The following is a 22,500-nucleotide window of genomic DNA, read 5'->3' on the forward strand; positions in this document are numbered from 1 at the left end:
CTGCAGGCTGTCCATGAAGACCTCAATGGTTCCCTGGACCACATTGACAGCAATGGGAACAGCAGTCCGGGCTGCTCACCTCAGCCACACATGTAAGTGTGGTAAACAGACTCCCTAAGGGGAAGAAAATGTATTCATATGCTTCTTAAATTTATGGGTTTTTTTTCCTAAAGTTTGGATGATGTTTAAGTAAAAAAGTGCAAGTTGAAGTGAGGTAAATTGTATTGTGCTCATAAGATGAAAAAAATGTACCCAAATCAGCTTTAAACATCTTATAGATTCTCTCAAACATCCTGTATTATTGTTCTAGCAGTCCTCCACAAATTCTTACTACTAGTAACATTCTCTGGGCATAGTGTCTAAGATGAATCTGTGTCTTATGGGTCATTATCACAGTTTGGTTTGTGTGGTGCAGTAAGAATATTCATGATAGAATAAGTTATCATAATTTTTACTACTATTACAGGACTCTAAACCATTTATGAACTGTAGTCAAGACATTGCCCATTTTTATAAACCGTAAAATGCAAAGTTTAACTGTTACCCACAGTTTACATAGAAGCTAGTAAAGTGTAACTTTTTGCCTGTCTTATAAATCAGTGTAATTACATATTCAACTTTAATTACTGGTGCGTCTGTATTGGCAAGGTTTATATGTTATATTTTATGCAAGACTACGGTTCCTATTAATATTTAGCAGCTAACTATATCATTAATTACTCTAAAATCTTTCCCCTACCATCTTTTTAATGGAGCTGAGAGAGTGGAAGTATTAAAAATTGATGTATTGTGGATTTCAGAAATGTGAATGACACTTTTAAAAATGCCTGATCTTATTCAATAGTGTCAAGAATATCAGTTTCTTGTTTACTGAAAAGTAATGACCCTGGAAGACCTTGGAATTTCAGGGAAAATTATTAGAATCTGAGTAATGAAATGTACACACCATTCAGTGGTCGGGATGAGTTGTAACTTACGTCCATATCTCCTACAATTAAGCATAATATAGGTCTAACTTCAAGTTCATGATGTAGGATTAGTCCTTTCCTTCACTGATATTTCCTTCCTCTTTGATTTATTTATTTATTTTTGCATTAAATATCTGGTCAAAGACCCGAAAGAGAAATACAAAAATATGATCTTTTCATGTGACCGTTTAATATTGTTTTTGTTGACTTTTAAAAAACATTTTCATTCTATTCGACATATTAATGTCTCTAAGATCATATGCTTAATTGCTCTTTAGCACCTTTACTCTATCACCTTTGCGCAAAACACACTGTGAACGTTAATGTGTTTCATCAGGTTCCAAACCATTACTTTTCCAAAATGGAAAAATTTGTCTTTTGGAAGTGTCTTTAGATGTATTAAATAATACAAAAGAAGTAATAAAACTCGAAGTAAAAAGAACATGAATATATGCTCTTGAGAGTAGCAGTACTCTAAAACAAGGGAAGTGAGCAATCAGACAAAAGTTTTCATATCCCTGCTTTATCCTATCAGCCGTGCAGTGGGTAGCTGGAGGCCTTTTACTTTCAGCAGTTCTCCTGAGTATGCTAATGCTCACTCCCTGTACAAAATGCTAAAACAATAAAACTTTAAAGAGCAAACAAGAGTTAGATCCTGTTTTCCTCCTTTAGAAAAAGCCCTATTTCAGACAAATGAAAGACATTTAAAATAGACATGTGCAGTAACCATGGTGCACCTCCCCTTGCTCCTGTGCAGTAGACAGAGGTCGTGGCAAACCACATGCAGAAAATAGGTAAAGAAGTACTTTCTGTAGGTAATTGTCCAGTGCTAGGAAGACTAAAATAAAAAATTAATGATTTAATAAAATAGTTTATTAAATACTATATTTTAAAACCTGAAATAATAATTGGGCTAAGTTATGGCATTGTTAGGTTAGTAGTATTTTTCATTTGGCAATTGCTATTTCAGATTTTTCATTTTATTATTAATTTAATTAAACTTTAATCATGAAATATCTCAGAGAAATAATAGTATGTGTAAAACAATATATAAAAATTGTATATTTAATGCCTGATGTACTGCTGCTCTGGGTTTATAAAATTAAAATGTTCATAGTTAATACATCATACATTTTATGCTTATATGAGTTAGTGTATATGAAAAAATGCTTATTTATATCTTCTGAAGATAAAAAGAAAGATTTCTTGGCTCACTGGAAATAGATTTCAGAAAAGAAAATTAGAGAGAGCCCAAATCTTGTCTTGGTCTAAGTAACATAAATTAAAATCAAATTCTTAATTATCTTGCAAAATATTGAGTCAACATTCATTGTTTCACTCTATTTCTGCTATTATCATTAACTTTTTGTACATTAAGTGTCAAATATTTATGGAATATCAGTTCAGTATTCTGTATCTTCATCTGTATAATTTCAAGATGCTTGTTCTTAAATAATCTTAAGCCATTTTGTGTGCATTATGAGGCAATGAAAAAATATTGATCAAATTCTCTGAGTCCAAATTTGTTGCATATAATTAAATACAGTTCAAAAGTACTTTGGAAATTAATCAGAAGTGAAAAACTGTGATGGAACATTTAAATAGCATATATTTATGTCCTGAAATAAAATCATAGTACATGTCTTACAGGATGTTTGTTCTACTGATAGAATTGAAAACATGGTCAATAGTCAATAGTGACAGTCAATAAATAGTCATAGTCAATACTCTGTGGACTATGGTGGTTTCAGTGCATGGGCTCTGGTGCCAGATTGTCAGCATTCCGGTTCCAGATTCCTAATTTAATAGCTAAATAGAAGTGAGCAAGTTACTTAACCTTTCTTTCCTCAGTTTTCTCAGCTGAAAATGAGGTAAGTAATAGAACTTACCTCATAAGATTCTTACAGATGAAATGAGTGCCTGGAGCATACTAATTGCTCTTTGTGCCTCATGGTCCTGTGTTCCTAGGTGCTGACTTAACGTTACTTCTTGTAATATGCCATTGTTACTACAAATGAAACTATAAACAATACGAACATGTTTTACATTTAGTGTTTTAATACCTTTTCATGCAGTCCATAAATTTGTGGTCAGTTTTCTAGGTAATCCCTTTCCTTTCTACCTCCTCTTATAATTCAGGAAGTAAACAGATTAATAGCAGTGAAACAATATGACAGAGGAATTTATAATAGGGAGCATATTACTCAGAGTCAGTAGATTAATGGATTTTTGAGATAAGAAAATGTTATCTGAAATTGTAGGCAATGAACAATTCAAACAGGGAGAACAGCCCTAACTCAGAATCAGGATTCATGATATGTGCCTAGAAAAGAGGGAGAAATAGGTTTTATAGAAATTGAAATGCATAAAGAAAAATAGATTTGAGAATACAAATCATGAAATATCTTGATGCCTGACTATGCACTCACATTTAGTCAGTGACTTAAATATCAAACCATGATGTTTTAGTTAATGAGTTTGTTAATGTTATGAAATTGAGTTTGATACAATGAGAGTTATACAATAAGAAATGTAATCATCTGAAATCGTACTGAAAGAGTCATGACTTAATAGAAGTTATATATAGTAAGATATTCTGGATATTCTGGAGGAACTGGAAGCAGAAGATTAATACTTGCAGAATGGAGTATCTGGCTTAAGTATAAGACTCGAAGTGGAAAACAGTTGAAACAAGAAGTGCTATGAAAAGAAATGCCAACTAAATAACTGACTTAAAGCTGGGGATAAAGAGGAAAATGAGGGAAAATCATAGCCACTCTAAAAGTCCACAAAGAAACAGAGGACACACCAAGGAGAGGCTCAAAGAGGGAAAATAATGAGTTCAGAATTTTAACTGTGGAATCAAAGTACTTAAATATTCTTAGGTCTTATTATTCAACTCCATTATAGTAAAATTCCACCATGGTTGAAAATGGACGTATACAGCTGAGTTTGGTAGGAAAGATGTTATGAAGAATTAGGAACATTGAATCAAAGAGAACTAGTGCTTTTTATAAATTACTTTTGCAGAGCACGAGACTCCAGATTATCATCTGGATTTTACACTATATTTTAATACTTGCCTTTCATTTCAGTTTTTGCTTTTACAGAGTCCTAAATGAAAGCTTTTGCCACGCTTGTGAATTTACTTTGTTGTATACTATTTGCCTTTCCTCCCTTTCTTTATCTGCTTCTCCTCTACTTTTTTCTGTGTAAACTCCACCTTTTCTTACTATACTGGTCCTACTTCCAACGAGGCTTTCAGAGTGATTTTTCTGTCAGGATCTGTACTCTGCTCCACAACTCCAGGAGACTTATTTGTTCCTTACACCATTATTTGGCATTAACACGTGTGTGTCTTGGCACACAAGAATTCATCCATGCCTGCATGCTCATTTTGCAGATATCCATAACTTAATGGTGTGCCCCTTAAGAACAGACAATGTTTTGGGCACACTATATTATATGAAAGCCCTAACACATTCTAGTAGACTGAGTAAGCATTCAATAAAGGTATGATACTGAATATGAAGAATCAAATTGGAGATGACAGTTAATTAGAAAGAGTTTGAATTCACAAAGTAAGACCCACAAGAATAAAATCCGTGATTCTCCCAGAATTCTGAAAAAGGAAGAACAAGGGAGATTTTTAGTAAAAACAAATAAACATAATGTCTGTCTCTTTTTAATTTTTTTTTATTTGTTCTTTTTAGTTATATATGACTATGAATGTATTTTGACATATCCTACATACATGGAATATAACTTTCCATTTTAGTGGTTGTGTATGATATGGTCATTTATTCATATATGAACACAGGAATATTATGTTCAATTCATTCTACTGTCTTTCATATTCCCATTTCCCTCCCTCATAATGTTCTTCTTTATGAGAGACTAAGATATTTTTATAGACATTGATACAATATGATTTTAAGTTTTAGTTTTAATTATTTAATTAATATGCATTCTGTAATTGTTCAAATTTACGTGAATAGGACTTAGCAGGTACTCTGACTTCAGTTGTGATTATCCTACCAGACGTTCTTAAATTTTATCTATTTCATTTAAAGTGAATTAAAAGAAAAAAGTTATTGAAATATTTCAATACAAATATCAGTTGAATGTTTAAGAGGATTTTAGGAAAAAGTTGGAAAGGGTAAATCCAGATGGCATTGTATACATAGTAGTTTTTGAAACTTGTTTGACTCTTCAATCAGCTACTTGATGCTTCAAAATGAATACCTGATTTTTTTTAATCTTTATTTTCTGCTGCTCTTCAGAGTTGCAGAATTATTCATTTGTCTGAGCTAAAGGAAACTTCTTTTAAGAATCCGAGCTGAGTATCATTGTAATTTACAACACTCCTCCCACTTGTACTTCCACACCTGTTATTCCCTATTGTCCGTTTTTTCAGAGTTCCTAAGAATAAGGGTTAAAATTTCTTTCATTTTTCCTATTTTATGTAGATGTTTACTTCTTTAAAAACTATTTAAAGTTAGACTCCATGTTGTGTTTAGGTGGATATAATTTAAACTTATTTTCTTCTCCCATGTGTTAAGTGGGTGAAAATAGGAGAAAACATTTGGACTAGACCCTCAAGGTGAACTCACACTAAAACAATCAGTCCAGTCCCTTGCTCCTTCCTAATCTGAAGTTAAAAAGAGGAGTTTAATGATAAACCCACCATCTTCAGCTCAGCTCTGTTTCTTTTTATGAAGCAATGGTTTCTCCTCACTCTCAGTAAGTTGGCTCAGGTTTGCCTTCTTACATCGCTTGTAAAATGTTAAATGAGATTCTCATTTTATATTTCCAAATTTTGTTTCTAGAGATCAAAATGAATGTTCTTCCAAGCTGGTTTTGTATTGAGGCCTTTGCGCACAGAGCCTCCCGTTGGCATGCTGTCCTCCTTCTGATTATTAGAGTCTCCTACTGTTGAGCTTTTAGATCGTCTCTTATGTGTCATTCCCTAAGCCTCCATGTCATTTCAGAGTTCTACTTGCTAAATATTCTATATGAGTTACAAGTGATTATTATATTTTTTCTTTTTATTAAGGCAAATAGTTAAAAGTCTGAGTTGATGATCTTCTATAGAGAATGTTATGATGCTGTGGGTAAGAGTAGAAGGTAAATTTTTTGGGTCCTTAGAAGCCAAATCTTTAGGGTAAGGAAATAAAAGGCATCATAGAAATGGAGTAGTGTAGTACTTTTTCAGTATTGCAACAGAGATAATATCTATCATCGATTTGATCAGTGTGTTGAAGGCATGTTCTACAGGCCCACAAACTTTCTGTCTACCACATGTCCCAGGCATCTTGGCAATATCCTTTGCTTCTTGAGTGTCTCAGTAGCAAAATAATTCCAAAATTATGCTTTAACCTCTCTGGTCAATAATAGTCTGCCCCCAAAGGCAGCTAAAAGTGACTATGAGACTCTATTTTTGTAAAATAGTACTGAAAATCTAAACTGTGAATTGTCATAAAACATAGTGAAAATAAAATATAATATTACCTTTCTTCCTTCTAGTCTCATTGACTGCCTTAAAATTTAAATTGCTGTTTGCAGGCACATGTAGAATTTGCAGATCCTACACCTTTGGTTGGTGATACTTTATATAAAATCCCTACAGATCTTAGATCTCTCTCTGTGGACAAAAGCATTAGAAATTGGCGTGGCTCTGTGTTTCAGAGGAAAGCAGTTGAAAGTGACTGACAACTTGAGCAAGTGGAATGCTCTCTCTCTCATTGTTTTCATTCCTGTTAAGCCTGTACTATTTTTGCTGATGTTTTGGATCATTATGTGGCGTTATGAAGTTCTAAACATAAAAGCAGTCTTTGGCCTCACATATGTTGTCACAGATTTTCTCATTAACACTTTTCCAGTTACCTTTAATTTCTTTTTTCCCCCCCCTAACCTTTCTGGGCCTTTTATAATTTTTGTTCTGATTTAATTCCATTTTTATTTAATCTCTAAACTTTTTCATTAACTTTGCTAGTTAGCTTTGAGATCGCTTTGCAAAGTGATTGTACAGAGCTTACGATGATGCCAGCTCTTTATCGTCTCGTCCCTTTTTTAAAGTGCTACAAGTGTGGATCAGTAGCTGCTGTTCTTTTTTACATTATTCCAGTCCCCATATGTGGCACTTACAACTCATTCTAGTTCCTCTTAATAAAAAGATCCTCCCAGAGGTACAGTACCTTCAGCTAAAATGTGTTATATCCCCACCGTGCCAATTGTGGAAATTTGTGGGTTCCTATAGGGTTTTGAAGGATTTTTATAGAACTATACAGATGCTATGTGACATCCGTGGTGTGAAATCCCACAATTTAGGCAAAGTGTGTCAGACAACTTTAGCTGACAGTATTGTAGCTCACTGATTCTGTTTTATATCTAAAGAAGCTACTTTGTTAGAACATACATCTTCATTTACACTGACATTATTTGAGTCTTAGAAATTTCCTTCCTCTGAGGGTCAAAGCATAGTTTGACTAAATTGTTAAAGAATGAATATTGTATTCATTTTTCTACTTCTGTGGATATTTTACATATGCATATGGAATTTTGACTTCAGCTTCTGACACAGGGCTTGAGAAGTGGACATATATTTGACAACTTTGGCAGAATTTCAAATTTACCCATTCACTATACTTGAAAATTTTGACAGCAGTAAACACAGTAAGCACAGGATTTATAAGTTTTCCATAAGTAGCTTCTATCATTAGGATATAATTAATTTACCTAAGCATTAGTATAATTTATACAGGCAACAGATGATCAACTAGCTTAACATAACTTGTGAAAATTTACATTCTTTACTTTAGTCTTCATCTTTGAAGACCAAAAATGGAGTGATATCCCCAAGACACTTAAAGGCAAGAAAATAAGGAATCACGAATCACACAATAATATCTTACTACAGATAAAATTATGCTTGCAAAATTAAATCTAAGACCACTTTTGTTAATTAGCAAACCAGAGAAGGGGGTAATGCACTAGATTTAGATTAACAGGTATATATTGTTTTTACTTCCAACTCCATTCTCATATTTAGAACTGAGTTAACCAGGCCTAGTTCAGGAGAAAACTTCAGTTTGAATCAGTCCTATGTTTTCATTTGAGCAAAGGAATCTCAACAGAAGAGCCAGTCTCAGAGTTAGATAGACCTAGTGACATGAACCGTACATAACTGGTAGAAAACAGTCTCTATAAAGATATCCCACGAGAGAGCTTCACCAAGAGCCAGCTGTGGGTGAGCAATGTCTAACTGGAACAGGGTGGTAAGTAGCCACAGGTAACCGTACAGAAGAATAGATGAGCCACATCTGAGAGGGATAGTGTAGCATAGAGACCAACTCAGGACTTTGAGACGAAGATCTTCAAGTTGTCAAATGGAATTAGAGGGACACTGGGACATATACCTCACATGTCCGTGTACCTATCCCATTACTGACTGAAACTTGGTCCAAGGAACAAAGCAGAAACACAATGAGGCAGAATATGGAATGGTACCAATTGTACTAAGTGAACAATGAGCTTGAGTCTGAGATTGTGAGCAATACATTTGCACTCATTAATGATCAAAGTAGTTGCATTTTTGTTTTTAATCCATTATAGCTGTTTTGGTCACAGCTATCAATTTTATAAACTCAAAAAGTATGGTAAATTTTAAAGAATTTTCTTGTGTTTTAATCTTTTTTAATTGATGCTACAGCAAAACTGTCTGAAATCATTTGGCAGTAAACTCTTAAATCGTGTAAAATCCAATTGTTAAACAGTGTTGCATAAATTTGAATAAATTTCAATATAATGTTGAAGGCAAGTTCAGGAAGTTAGAAAAATTTTGTTATAGATTATATGCATGCAATTACAAAATGATGTTATATAACCTTAGCCCACATTTATGTTATATTTCTTAGAATTTTTATCGACTTTAAGTGAAATTTTAGAACTCTACTTCAGAGTCCAATCTATAATATGTTAGAATTATAAACTGTGTCATTAAGAATGAAATATGAGTTGGGCACCGTGACACATGCCTGTAATCTCAGCAGCTCCAGAGGCTGAGATAGGAGGACAGGGAGTTCAAAGTCAGCCTCAGTAAAAGTGAGGTGCTAAGCAACTCAGTGAGACCGTGTCTCTAAACAAAATACAAAATAGGGCTGGGGATGTATGTGGTTCTGTGGGTGAGTGCTCCTGAGTTTAATCCCCAGTACACTGCCCCCTCCAAAAATATATGAAATATGGGCCAAATTTAGTGGCTCATGCTTATAATCCCAAGTACACTGAGAATGTTGAGGCAGGAGGATCACAAATTCATGGCTAGCCTGGGAAACTTAGTGAGAACAAGTCTTAAAAAATAAAATGAAATAAAGTAAAGTAAAATAAAGAACTCTGCAGATGTGACTCAGTGGTATAACCTCATGGGTTCAATCACTAGTATTGCAATAAACAAGAATGGCAATATGAATTAGAAAGGAAAGGGAAGTTTTTGTTATAAGTACGTGAAAATAATATCCCTTTGCAATCAAAAACTAAATGGCTGCACTTTTTTTTTTTTTAAAGCTAGAATATAGGAAAATAAGATTTACTAAATATAATAGGATGGATGTTGCATCCTGGCTTTAAAGTGAAAATTAAAATTTATTTTTCTGTGTATCTCTAGCCAGGGAGAAAAGGTATGGGGAATTTAGTAGGGCATTTTCTACTGCTACCCTGGCAAAAGCAAACCATACATGCACAGATGGAGTAAGGTATTGTCCGCTCACTCCAAGATGTGAACCAGCTTTTCATGGTTCCCCATTTCTTCAAGAAGGAATATTTTCCTTTTCATCAAAAGATAAGAGGAAGAATTTTGTTTCCGTAGAACTGGAATGAAGATCCTGACCACCGTTCTGGTGGCAGCAGTTCTGTCATATTCATTCAGTTTAGCACTAAGATCAATGCATCCAACACCAGCATTTTTGTGTCGGATGTATTTTAATCTGCAAAAGAGTGAACAAACTTGAGAGATAAGAATGTGGGGAAAACTTGAACTGTGTTAATATGACTCTAGTTGATAAAATGAACACTAGTTTTTCATTCCTGGCTGTTTATAATTATATCTTTATTCGATTCTACAAAGAATTAAATATTTCCCCCATATGCTTAAATTTATACTGTAAAATCTAAATTTTAGTAGGAAACTTTGAGTTCTCATTTCACAAGAATAAAATCTTAAGTAGCATGAGATAATTTCTTTAAAACTTTTTAAATACCTTAAATTATTCACATTAGCCTAAGATCAGTTCTCATTTTAAAAAAATAACAAAATGTTTTCTTTTGAAAGTTAGTTTTTCTATTTAAAACTTTTATATCACTATTATTATTATCTTATTTCTGTGATGTGTTAAGTAAACTAAAATTTTCCTAAACAGAAGAACAAAATTTTCTTCTAGAAAATACATAGGTTTTAAGAAACACAAATTGTTTCTCATTTTATCCTACTTCATACAAATGGGGGATAACTATAAACTTGCCATTTTTATGAATTTACCATCAAATTTTAAATATAATTATATAATTTCCTTTTAGTTTATAAAAGGAAATGAGTGAAATTGAATATCTACAATCTCCATTTTTTATATGATCTTTAAATGATGAATGTCAATTATTTTTACCAATTCTCCTATGAAACTTCATCTTAAAAAAACAAACAAAAAAACCCACTTAAACTGCGTTTTCTCTTTGCCATGATTACGTCTTCCAAGATATCAGTGACTAGCAGTTATATATGAAAAAAAGAAACAGAATGACAACTGAGATTCATGACAATAAATCTTTCTATCCTAAAGAATTCTGTGCTCATATTCTGGAATTCTTTTTACATTTTCAAAACAATAATTATGGAGTAAACATGAGGGTTTTGCCATTGAACAAATAGAAGTAATTGAATGGAACTATATTCAAATATATATGAAATTGAGACTCAAAATGCTTATAGTGTACATTGATTATTTTAAATGCTTAGATGACAATAGTTATTATCATTCAACCGCCTGGTGCCAAGTACTAAATTAAAAATGTGGATAGTTAATTAAAAGAAAATCTCATCTTGTCCTGGAATTTCCTTTTAACTATAAAATTGTTGATATAATTTTTTGAAATAGTAAAGACCTATGAAAATCAATGAACGTATATGCCTATAGCAATACTCAGTCTATTTTGATATTTTGAAACAATATGATATAAATAAGAGAAAAAGGAGAATTTGTATGACTGTGAGCATTTTTTTTGGACTTAATATATACAGTGCAAGTTAAAGGTATACAAACTAAATTTAGTAGATATAAGGATCAAGACAATTTAAAATCAAGTAAAAAATTCTATGTAGTAAACTGGGTGGGCAATAAGATGTGTGGTTTACAGCTTACATGTACTTCACTACATTCAGTAACTTTCTTGGAGTACCATATGCATAAATTCATTTTACTGGATTCAGATTGCTGAATTGGGATAAATAACATCCAGTCAGCTTTTATAGTAATATTAAGGCATCAGAGCCCTAATGCTGTTTTCAAGTATACCATTTTGAGTATTGAGGAATAGCGTATTTTATAACAGTGATCTACAGTTGCTGATAGAAGTATGTTCTATCCTTCCGGTGTGCTAGGAAGGGGAAAAGGTTAAAAATTATCTGTGTAGGAATTTTAAATATATGTATGATATTTCTTTATAAAAAGAGGTTTATTGCTATTTTAAGAGGTATACTCTGTTAAATGTTCCATAAATGTCCTCAAATAAATAGAATTATATGAAGAAAGGGTATAAGATTTTATGGGTGAACCACATAAAAGCATTCCTAATGTAAGCTAACATTTAGTTTTGACTTGGCTTTGATAAAACTAACTTTACATTGCTTGAAATTGCCCATAAATTATGTTTTTTTTTTTTAATTTACGACATTTGTTGACATCTGTCATAAAAATTAAAGACTTGAAATTTTTTTCATTAGTTTCATAGTCTTCTCCATACCTCTGCCCACCAAGTCCTGGGGATTGAACCCAGTAGTTTGCACATATTAGGTAAGTACTCTGCCACTGAGTTATATCCTGAGCCCTAGCTTCATTGTATTAATAAACATCACATTTCTAAATAGGCCTGATCAAATTTGCATTGTACCATTGAGTTCCCCATAAATGATGACAATATATAAATATTTTATTTTATTTTATTTACTTTTTATTGCAGTGCCAGGGATTGAATCCAGAGTCTTATGCAAATATAAATATTTTAATCCTCATATTTGATAATATCTAAGTAAGAAAAGAGGAGAACACACTGTTGCCATTCTATAATCTAACACCTATTGACTTAAATGTATTTTGTTCATCTCTGGGAAAACTTTTTTCATAATATTTTCTTATTCTAATGAAAAACAGCAATAGTTTATAGGACCTTTTATTTAGTCTTAAGTAAGGAGAAAGTGGATACAATTTACATTACTTCAGGGGATTTACTGTGTGACCACAATCTAAAAAGATAAACTTTCCCGTTGTAATTCGACACTTTGCTTTAGGGTGCAGGCAGACATTAACATTTCTTCTGCCTTCATAGATGCCTTAGGTCCTTATAAATTTCACAACAAAAGAAGCAACACATTTCTTGAGGCAATAAATCAGTGTATTAATGTAGCTAGTCCTCTTCTGTTTGGGCAGAGGACTAGCTACATTACAGTACATACTGTTACTGAGGATGGCAATAAATAAAACTGAAAGATTAACTGGAATATAAAAATCAATGGTCATTTGTTGAATAAACATATATAGAGAACCTATTATGTGCAACATACTCTACTAGATACCATGGTAGATGATCTGTACATATACAGAGGTTATAATCTCATAGAGGGATAAATACATGGTAATGGTAGAAACCAAACCAAAGGGGTGCAAAGAGTTGCAAACAGATAGCAAAGTCAAAAATGTAAGTGTGCACATGTACACGGGGAATCAAAACAATTTCATGAAGGGTATGGCTTTTGGGAAGGCTGAATATGAAACAATTTTTAATTGAACTTCATGAAATTACTGATATTTGATATTGTTTTTTTGCCCATAAAAACAGAAAATCTTAAGTGTTTCAACCTAGTACAAGGCAGAGATGAGGAAACAGAAGACGGAGTGAGAGGATATGAGCCAAGGTGACAAGAGCAGGATCTCATTCAGAAGCATTCAGACAAGAGCTAATAGCTCCTAGAGAGGAATTCCTTCAGAGGAGATTGTGTGGGAGTTTGGAAACCACATATTGAAATTGATTAATCTTCAAATTAATGTTGTAGAGGAACATCTAAAAACTTCACCATTTATTTAGCGATGCTTAGCAAGACTCAAGGGTGTATGTTACCTACTTTGAAAAAGCTTACTTCTTACCAAGCCCTGGTGTGCTATTGCACAGCAGGGTGATTATAGATAATGATAACATACTGTATATTTCAAAAAGCTAAAAGAAAGAATTTTGAATATGTACACCATAAAGAAATGGTAAATGAGCAGATAGACATGTTTAACCTGTTTTAAATGTTACACAATGTATGCATGTATTGGAACATCACGTTATTCCATAGATACATAATTTTATGTCTTTATCAGTTAAAATATATTTAACTTTAATCTTAAAAAATTAAAAAATGAAATAAAAAGGCTTACTTCTCTTTTGTTAGTCTTCTCTGGAAATGGATTTTTTTTTTTATTTGAGAAAATAGCAACACTTTAGATCCCTTTCTCTGAATTGTGTTTTAAAATATATTTTTCTTTAAAATGACAGAGGAACACAGGCTAAAAATTACAAATAAATAAAATTCCCAGAGACCAAGTATCAATATTCTTTTGATTGTCACCACTACTAGTATCTGGTGAAATTCATTTTCAGTATCTTCCTATCTTCACTTCCTAACATACAAGCTTTCTAATATTTGCTCCGCTATCTTCTTGAACGATTAAAGATAACAAATGTGAAAATTGATCAAAATTACTTAAGAGTTCTGAAAAATCATGAAGTTTTAAATTTTATTATTTTTTGATCTGGATATAGGACCTCCTAGCTCCTTGAATATAAAAAAGGAAGTATTTCACGTGCATATAAATTTAAGAGCATTAAATTGAAGAGCCTTTTCCTCCTCAGCCTCTATCTAACTTCTCCCTTCTCCCACATTTGCCTTCATTACCTTGATGTGCTTTCTAGTACCCTCCCAACCACTTTCACTTTTTTCACTTTTCCACACTTGGTTTTTACACTTTGCAAAATAATCCTCTTGCATCTTCTGTCTTTTCATTCCCCAGTTCAGAAGCTATTGATAGCCCTTCAGCTGAAAGAGAATAAATGTATACTTGGTAAAATGCAGCTCACGACTGTTCATCGACTGACTTTGTTTCCCTTTTGTTGTTGTTGTTGCTTACCAAACTTCTTTCCCCTTAACCCCCATGCACTCTCAGGGTTCCCAAAACTAAGAGTTGCCACTTCTCCCATTTCCACTCAAAATGTCCTTTCTCTCCTGTAGTGATAATTTCCTGCATTTACAAGCTTACCTGAAGTAGCACCTCCCTCCACACAACGTTTGTGAAACACAGAGTCAGAATTTATCTCCCCTTTGACTTTCTCTACTACGGCATCAGCCTGTTTGTCTTGTATCAGAGTCACTTGTGTGTACGTTTTCCCCTATTACATTAAAAACTGTGAGAACAGGAACCATTGTCCATATTTGCCCTCACCCAGTGATTTTCACATCCTGTCTATTGGATAGGGTGGAATTATTTTTTTCCTTTCACTTCTAACAAAAAGTAACTTTTATCTTTATAGGAGTACTTCCATTTCAGTTACTGACTTCGTACTTCTGTCGGGAGATAATAACAGACATTATGTCTCCATCACTAAATGCGTCTTTTCCTACAATCATTTAGAGAAGTTCAAAGCATCTTTCTAATTGTCCCAAATATAAATTATATCAGATTAGGAGGTAGCTATGCACCTTTGAGCAGGAAGCATAAATTATTTCTTTTCTCAAGTAAATAGGTCACACAAAAAAGGAATAGAAAAGGATTAGAAGTTGAATTTAAAGTTTCCTTGTTCATGGACATAATCATTTTTAGAGCATTCACAATGAATTACTGTATTCCATTTTTAAGAAATATCCATGATTTACTGAAATGCATAAAGTACTTTTAAAAGAAAAACTGAACACTGATATTCACTTAAAGAAATGTGACACATTTACCAGGTTTGAAAGAACTACTGAAGTCGTCACTGAGGTAGATCTATTTATCTTCCACCTGTGCCTGTCTGTGCAGTGTGTCCTCTTGTGAAGTTTGTGCTCCCATGTCTGTCATGATAAAAATACGTGGCATAGAGTATGTGCCCAGTAAATAAATCAGTGGCTGGGGAGACCAGCTAGTCCAGAACCGTCACACTCCTGCCTTGAGATATATAAAGATAGGCTTACTTAAGGTTCTTTATTCAAAAACGTCAAAGACAGTAAAAATCCATTAATCCAATTAGTTGTTTTCTATGTGTTAAGTTTTTTTTTCTTTCTTTCTTTCTTTTAAGTCTTTAAACTGATTCATTCAAATGTTATCATCCGATTTTATTCCTGAAACAACTAATTTTATTTGTTGGAGGTAGCTTTGGCTTTGTTTACTATTAAGGGCTCCACCAAGTGTAGTGTGGCAGGCCCCTCTGTCCTGAAGCTGACGGCAGCAGTGCAGAATTTCCACATCAGCAGGGAAATGACATGATGAGTGTCTGCACCGTCCACAGAGAGATGTGTCCACCTAAAGTTGCTCTGGCCTGCCTCTCAGGAATTCCATTAGGATAACACATGTATTTTAATGCTGTTGTAGCATTGAGATTCTTAGAGACAAATAACCTCTCCCAGTGGTTAACTCCTCCTCTGTCACTTAATTGCTACTTCTCCTAAGACACTTACAGCGGGCAAAATTGTTGTTTACTGAGCACATGTCTCTCCCATATTAAACTAAAAGTTCTCTGGTAGTATTAAAAATTCAAGGTATTTTTGTATAAGAGATACTTTTTAGTAAAAAGTAAAAAACATTTTTTTTTTGTAAAATTGATAATTAGTAGAGAAGATAGTGGTAATATGTTATTGGCTTTTCTTATCAAAATGAGATCAATGCTTTGCTTTTTACCTCATTTTTTTTTGCATTGATGCTTTTTTTTTTTACATCATTGGATTGATGTATTTTACATTGATTTTCTTAATAAATGTGTATTATCAGAACTTCATAAGCCCTGATACACATAATAAATATGATGCAACCTTGGAGCATTCAGTGCATGTATGTTAATGATTTTAAAGACAAGCTAATGATGAGGCCCCAGATGGATGACCCAGGAGAATAAATGTGGACATTCTGTATACAAAGACTTTCAGTGATGGCCCTTCCACTTTGAAATTTACTTTCTGTGTAATTTAAAAAAATATTTGAGAAATGACCTTGGTTTTAGTAATCAGGGATGTGCTGATAAATAATCCCTTTATCAATCCCTATGTTATTTTGTTTATTTTATTACTATTACCTTAAATATTCTTTTAAGGAGATCTAGCTAAGTCTTACTTTATGCTAACACATAATACCTGAGGTGTGGCACATAGTCTTTGTTTGACTTTTCTGATGATAAAATCTCATTTTGGGGAGAGGGACTGAAATATTTTAGAGCAACCTGAGTTGTTTACAGTTTCAAAATTTATTCATGTATTTATACCACATCTTCTTCCACAAAAGATATGAGTTTATAATTATATCACTATATAATTATATCAATGTGTGAGGTTATGAATGATCACAATATGACACAGGCACTATAATTGTTGTGTGTGTGTGTGTATGATCTTTTATCCCTCATTACAGTTGTGGAAGGTAGTTTTTTTTCTATGCTCTATGAATAAAGAACTGGGGAACAGAGAGGTAAATAAACTCACCAAGATTGCACAGCTAGTAGGAAAAGAGTACAGCTTCAAACCCAAGCATTTCATCCTCAAAACCCACTGTGTCTTAAATGTTATATTCTTAACTGCTTAACCACTGCTGCATGACTAAAGATTATTAATGAGGTAACCAAATATTCAGGATTACTTTTTGCTACATTTACAAGTTAATCAAAATACTAGCTACATAAAATTTATTGTGCTAAATTATACTGCTATCATTAAAAACCTTTTGATAATTCTGAGAAGAGGATCCACATAATGAAAAATTGGTGAGCCTGGAAGAGAGATAATCTATTTAAGGCGATTCTTTTATTTTGTTAAGACTAATAGTGATTTTTCTATGATAGGAGCTTTTTTTTTTTTTCCTAGCAAAAAACACGATTACCCGGCTGGGGATATGGCTCAAGCGGTAGCACGCTCGCCTGGCATGTGCGTAGCGCTGGGTTCGATCCTCAGCCCCACATACAAATAAAGATGTTGTGTCCACCAAAAACTAAAAAATAAATATTAAAAATTATTTCTCTCTCTCTCTCTCTCTCTCTCTCTCTCTCTCTCTCTCTAAAGAAAGAAACATGATTACCCTATAGTGATAATAATGCATGGTATCTTGAAGAATTTGGAAAAATGGACATTATAGACAGTGTTTTCTTAAGGAATTAATTACATGACTATTAAATCCTGTATTGGGGGCAAGAAGAGAAAGACATTGCTAATTGTCAAAAAAGAGACTAATTCTCTATTCACCCTGCAATACACAAAAGACCTGCAGTTTCATTATATTCCATTTCTTCTAAATTGGCATATAATATGCAAATTAAAACATGGAACACTTTGAGTCCCTGAAGTGAGAGAACTGATAATATGAAATGATAACACACCGATAGCATGAGATAATCATAATAAAATTATGTTTGTTGAAAAGAAAGTCGCCAATCAATAAGATACTGTAACTTCTTTTAAAAAATAATTTTTAGTTGTTGATGGACCTTTGTTTTATTTATTTGTATGTGGTGCTGAGAATCGAACCCAGTGCCTCATGCATGATAGGCAAGTGTGCTAACACTGAGCTACAACCCCACCCCGATACTGTTACTTCTAAGAAGTTTTATTCTCTGCGATTCTCAACTCTCTCTTATGACTTTCTATTTCTTTTTAGACATCATATTGGTGATCAGATCTTTTAAGGATTGAGCATTGGTAATTGTTGACTTTGGTTTAGTTTATTTTAGTAGCTGCTGTAAGGGAAAATGTTTATTTGCCCCTTTTTATCTGTGATATCTTCTTCACCAATTCTGAATGGAGAGTACTACAAAAATACTAAATTCTGGGGAGAAATTTTCTCTTTTAGAGTTAGTACAAATGAGGCTCTAAATGACTTGATGGTACGTAATGTACACAATCAACCTGAATTGACTGCTTGCTCTATGTGTAGGTGTCCTGAACTGTAAAGGTCACAATCTAGTCAGCACAACAGAATGCACCTACCAGAGGAAAGGCTGAGTGAGGAAAGTATGGCAGTGTGGGACAGAAGGCACAGCAAGGTTGCAGGAAGTGCTCTGAGGCCAGCACCTGTGCACATTCAGGCTTTGCCTACCTTCAGACACTTGGAGCGTCACTAGTTTTCCGATCTGCAAAACAGGAATGTGGAATAAAAGTCTTTATCTTTGAGACATTTTTAGGATTCAAAGTTTCTGTTGTTTTGAGTCCAGAATGATCAGTTAAAAAAAAAAAAAATGCACTAGAGGTTCCAAGTAGAAGATCAGAACAAGTTGGGCAGGTCAAAGTGTTTGGGAGTCAATACTTATGAATTGGCCCTAAATAGTAGATAGAGTGTGAATATGTAGGATAGAGGGTAGCAGGAAATTCTGAGACCTATATACATGTGCAGAGTCGATAGCGGAAACACCAAGTCAGCATGAAAAATGGTTTGCAATAGGAACTGAGCACAATGTTTTGAGGATGGTGATTTGAGTCTGGAATGGAAGTTATTATTCAGAAATACTGTTGTGCATAGGTGAGTCAAGGCCAGGAATTGAGAATGGCTGAAGTGTATTGTCTTAATTCTGTCTCAATCCCCTAAGTCTAACATATTTTAGTACTGGGCAGTGCTAAGATGAAATAAAGCCCTTGCATACCTTATAGTTATCCTTTTAGAAAAATTGTTCTCTAGATGCTTGTGTTTTCACAGTACACCTCACTTTTATTCCTCTTTATTATAAACTTGAAACTTTCCTACAAGGTTCTTTATCACAATAAAACTCAGAAACGTAAACTGAGAAAAACCAGATAAACATGATATTACATATGGAAGTAGAACAGGAGATTATGAAACAGAATAGAGGGACTGTGTAAGTCCTCTCAAAGTTTTAATGGTACTAAGACACACAGACCACTGCATAAGAGGTCAAATCCTTGGCTAGAATTATAGGATGCCCCAAATCATGTAAAGTGGCTTGAGAACCATCCACTAGAACTGTGTTCAACATCTATGTATACATCTTAACAGTTGCTCAATATCTGTTTAGAAATATTCAGCTATTTAAGTTTAAAAGTTTTAAATATTCACAGGTCATTCGTGAGACTTACTTATAAAAAGGTAATGTTATATTAACCTTAGGAGTTTATTCTAATTATTTCCAGTACTTAGAGTTTAGCTTTCACTAAAATGTTCTGAATTCCAAATTGAACTGGGAAAATCTAAAATTATCAATTCAACTTATAACTATTATTAAATCAAAATGTCATTTTTTATAAAAGTCATTAAATGAATATGAACTTTCTCAAGTAATCTCATTAGAACATTTCATTTGTATATTTTAGAGGGTACTTTGGGAATATTAACATTGGATTTAATAAATGTTTAAAATTCTAGACGTGTCTACATGATACTGTAATAACTATTTGGCTCATCAGTCCTTTTACTCAAAAGTATTGGCTAGTTCAGTGAAACATTTAGTCAAAGTGGTTTTTGAGTTCAGCCAGTAATTTTTTTTTTTTTTTTTCAGTCACCACAGTTGCAGTTGGATCTGTGTTTAAAACAGTCCTTGCAACCAGCTTTTACGGCTCCAGGCCTTTGCCACGCTGAAGTCACTTTTGGTGCACGTGCAGCACACTCGCACACACAGATCTTATCCTTTCCCAGTGGCACACGTTTGCCTAACTGCACATTTTGAATTTCAACTATGGTGTCTTTTACTAGGACCAAACTGTTTATTAATCACACAGGATAGTATAGTTACATTGGTCATATGCATACAGTGGAAGTGCTCTATAAGGTATTCTTTAATTCATAACATTAATTATTACAGGAACTATGGTTTTACTTTATAATTTGTCATACAGGACAATAAATAGTGATTTGGAGACTTCAAACCATAGTCGTTTTCCTTACATTAGTGTACAATGCTGTAGATTTAATACAACTTTTTTGACACGTAAAATGTAAGCACCGTAACTTCAGTTTCATTAAATGTCCATGACAGACTCTCTTCTTGGCTTTTTATTTGTATTGGCGACAATATAATTTCATGATTTACCCCACAGTGTGCAATAATGGCCCTATAATGGCCACTTCCCATAGTCTCTAACCTATCCCTAGGGAGTAATCTGTACAGAGAATTGAGAGATTAAAGCTGATAGTCACTTGATACATTTGGGACATTTTAGTGTTCTTTGCCCATGCATGGAAAATGTCAGAATACTTCTAGAAACCGTCACCCCAGAATTGGCTTTCCTGACTGGCTTTTACATATTTTTCTTTATACCTACATACCTCGCTAATAGCAGTTACAGTGTTCTGAAATCTCATTCAACACCACTCACTTTTAAAGGAATCAATTCAGTTTCTAAGGAAAAGACTAACTGCTAAAGCAAATGAACCGTCTGACCTTTCTTGCCCCCAGGTAACCTAATAAGGTTTAGGAACATCAAAAGAAAGATGATATTTTTAATTAAACCAAAATATTACTGGACCATAAAAAACTAGAGATAAAATAAACTAATCAGGATTTTATAGTCCTTTTTGTTTTGTCTAAATATTTTTTGATATATATGATGATATATTCATATACTTATATAAGTATTTATTTTTGTGATCCTGGGAATTTAATCCAGGGGCACTGTATCACTGAGCTGCATCCCTGACCATTTTTATTTTTTTATTTTGAGACAAATTCTTACTAATTTGCCCAGGCTGGGGACTTGAACTTGGCAATCCTCCTGCCTCAGCCTCCTGATTTTGTGAAATTATAGGAGTAGACCACTGCACCCAGCTATATAATGCTTTTTCTAATGAAATTAAGTTTTCAAATAATCAGTGTTTCTTAAGTTATAGTCTACAATGTTTGAAGTTGTAACTTGAGTCTTTATGCTGATAATGTTCAGTTTGTTAAAGTCTCCTACAGAAATAACAAAGTAAATGTTCTTTTGATTTAGTCTAATCTTCACTTTGACTTTTGACCTCAGTTTCAAACGTTGTCTGTTTCTTATCACTAGGAATATATTTTTATGTTTTTATTTTTCAGCGTTGATAGACATTTTGTTCTATTTTTAACTTAAGAATGTATCTCTGGGTGAGGTTGTGGGCAAAAGGATATACTCATTTGTTGGCAGGACTGCAAAATAGTGCAACCACTCTTGAAGGCAATGTGGAGATTCCTCAAAAAACTAAGAATGGAACTACCAGATGATCCAGCTATGCCACTTCTTGGTATATATCCAAAAGATCTAACATCAGCATACTTAAAGGATGCAGCCACATCGTTGTTTTTAGCAGCACAATTCACGATAGCCAGACTATGGAACCAACCTAGGTACCCTTCAACAAATGAATGAATAAAGAAAATGTGATATGTATATGAACACACAGACACACAATGGAGTATTATTCAGCCATGAAAGTGAATAAAATTATGTTATTTGCTGATAAAGAGATGGAACTGGAGACTTTAAGTGGACATAAGTCAGACTAAGAGAGAGTCAAGGGTTAAATATTTCCCCTGATATGTGGAAGTTAGTCTAAAATTTGGCAGGGTGGGGAGAGAAAAGAAATAGGGAGGGGGAAATGCCATCAACATAAAAGATCAGAGGAATAGAAGAAGGGGAGGGAAGAGGGATAGATAAGGGGAAAAGAGTGGAATGAATCTGACCCAACTTTCCAGTGTACATATATGAATATACCACAGTGAATCTCACCATATGTATATCCACAAGACACTAATTTAAAAGAAAAAAGTAAATAGAAAGATCAGTAGAGGAAAGGAAACAAGGAGGAAGAGGGGGAGGGGAAGTGTAAGCACTGGAGACTTAAGTGGAGCAAAGTATGTTCCATGTATTTATAATCATATCAAAATAAATCCTGATGTTATATATAACTATTATGAACCAATAAATGTTTTAAAAATATATATCTCTGCAAAAGATACATTCTGGAAAAGGCTATTGACAATAAAATCTAAAAACTTAGTGCTTATCAAATCCATTAAAATAGTCCAAGCATGTACAGTTTTTGAACATCAGAGTTGTGTTTTTTTTTTTTAAATGATTGCAGTTGTT

General features: G+C 33.5%; 1 protein-coding gene across 1 annotated transcript in view; it reads left to right on the plus strand.

Moving 5' to 3' along the window:
* Foxp2 (forkhead box P2) overlaps nt 1-22,500 on the plus strand; it is a 374,093-nt gene that overhangs the window by 348,371 nt on the left and 3,222 nt on the right. Inside the window, exon 18 of the mRNA XM_076861639.2 lies at nt 1-92. This exon is cut by the window's left edge and continues 72 nt beyond it. Coding sequence (XP_076717754.2) covers nt 1-92 — 92 coding nt within the window. The remainder of the gene's footprint in view (nt 93-22,500) is intronic.

The sequence above is a fragment of the Callospermophilus lateralis genome, chromosome 1 (assembly GCF_048772815.1).
Source record: "Callospermophilus lateralis isolate mCalLat2 chromosome 1, mCalLat2.hap1, whole genome shotgun sequence".
Lineage (NCBI taxonomy): Eukaryota > Metazoa > Chordata > Mammalia > Rodentia > Sciuridae > Callospermophilus > Callospermophilus lateralis.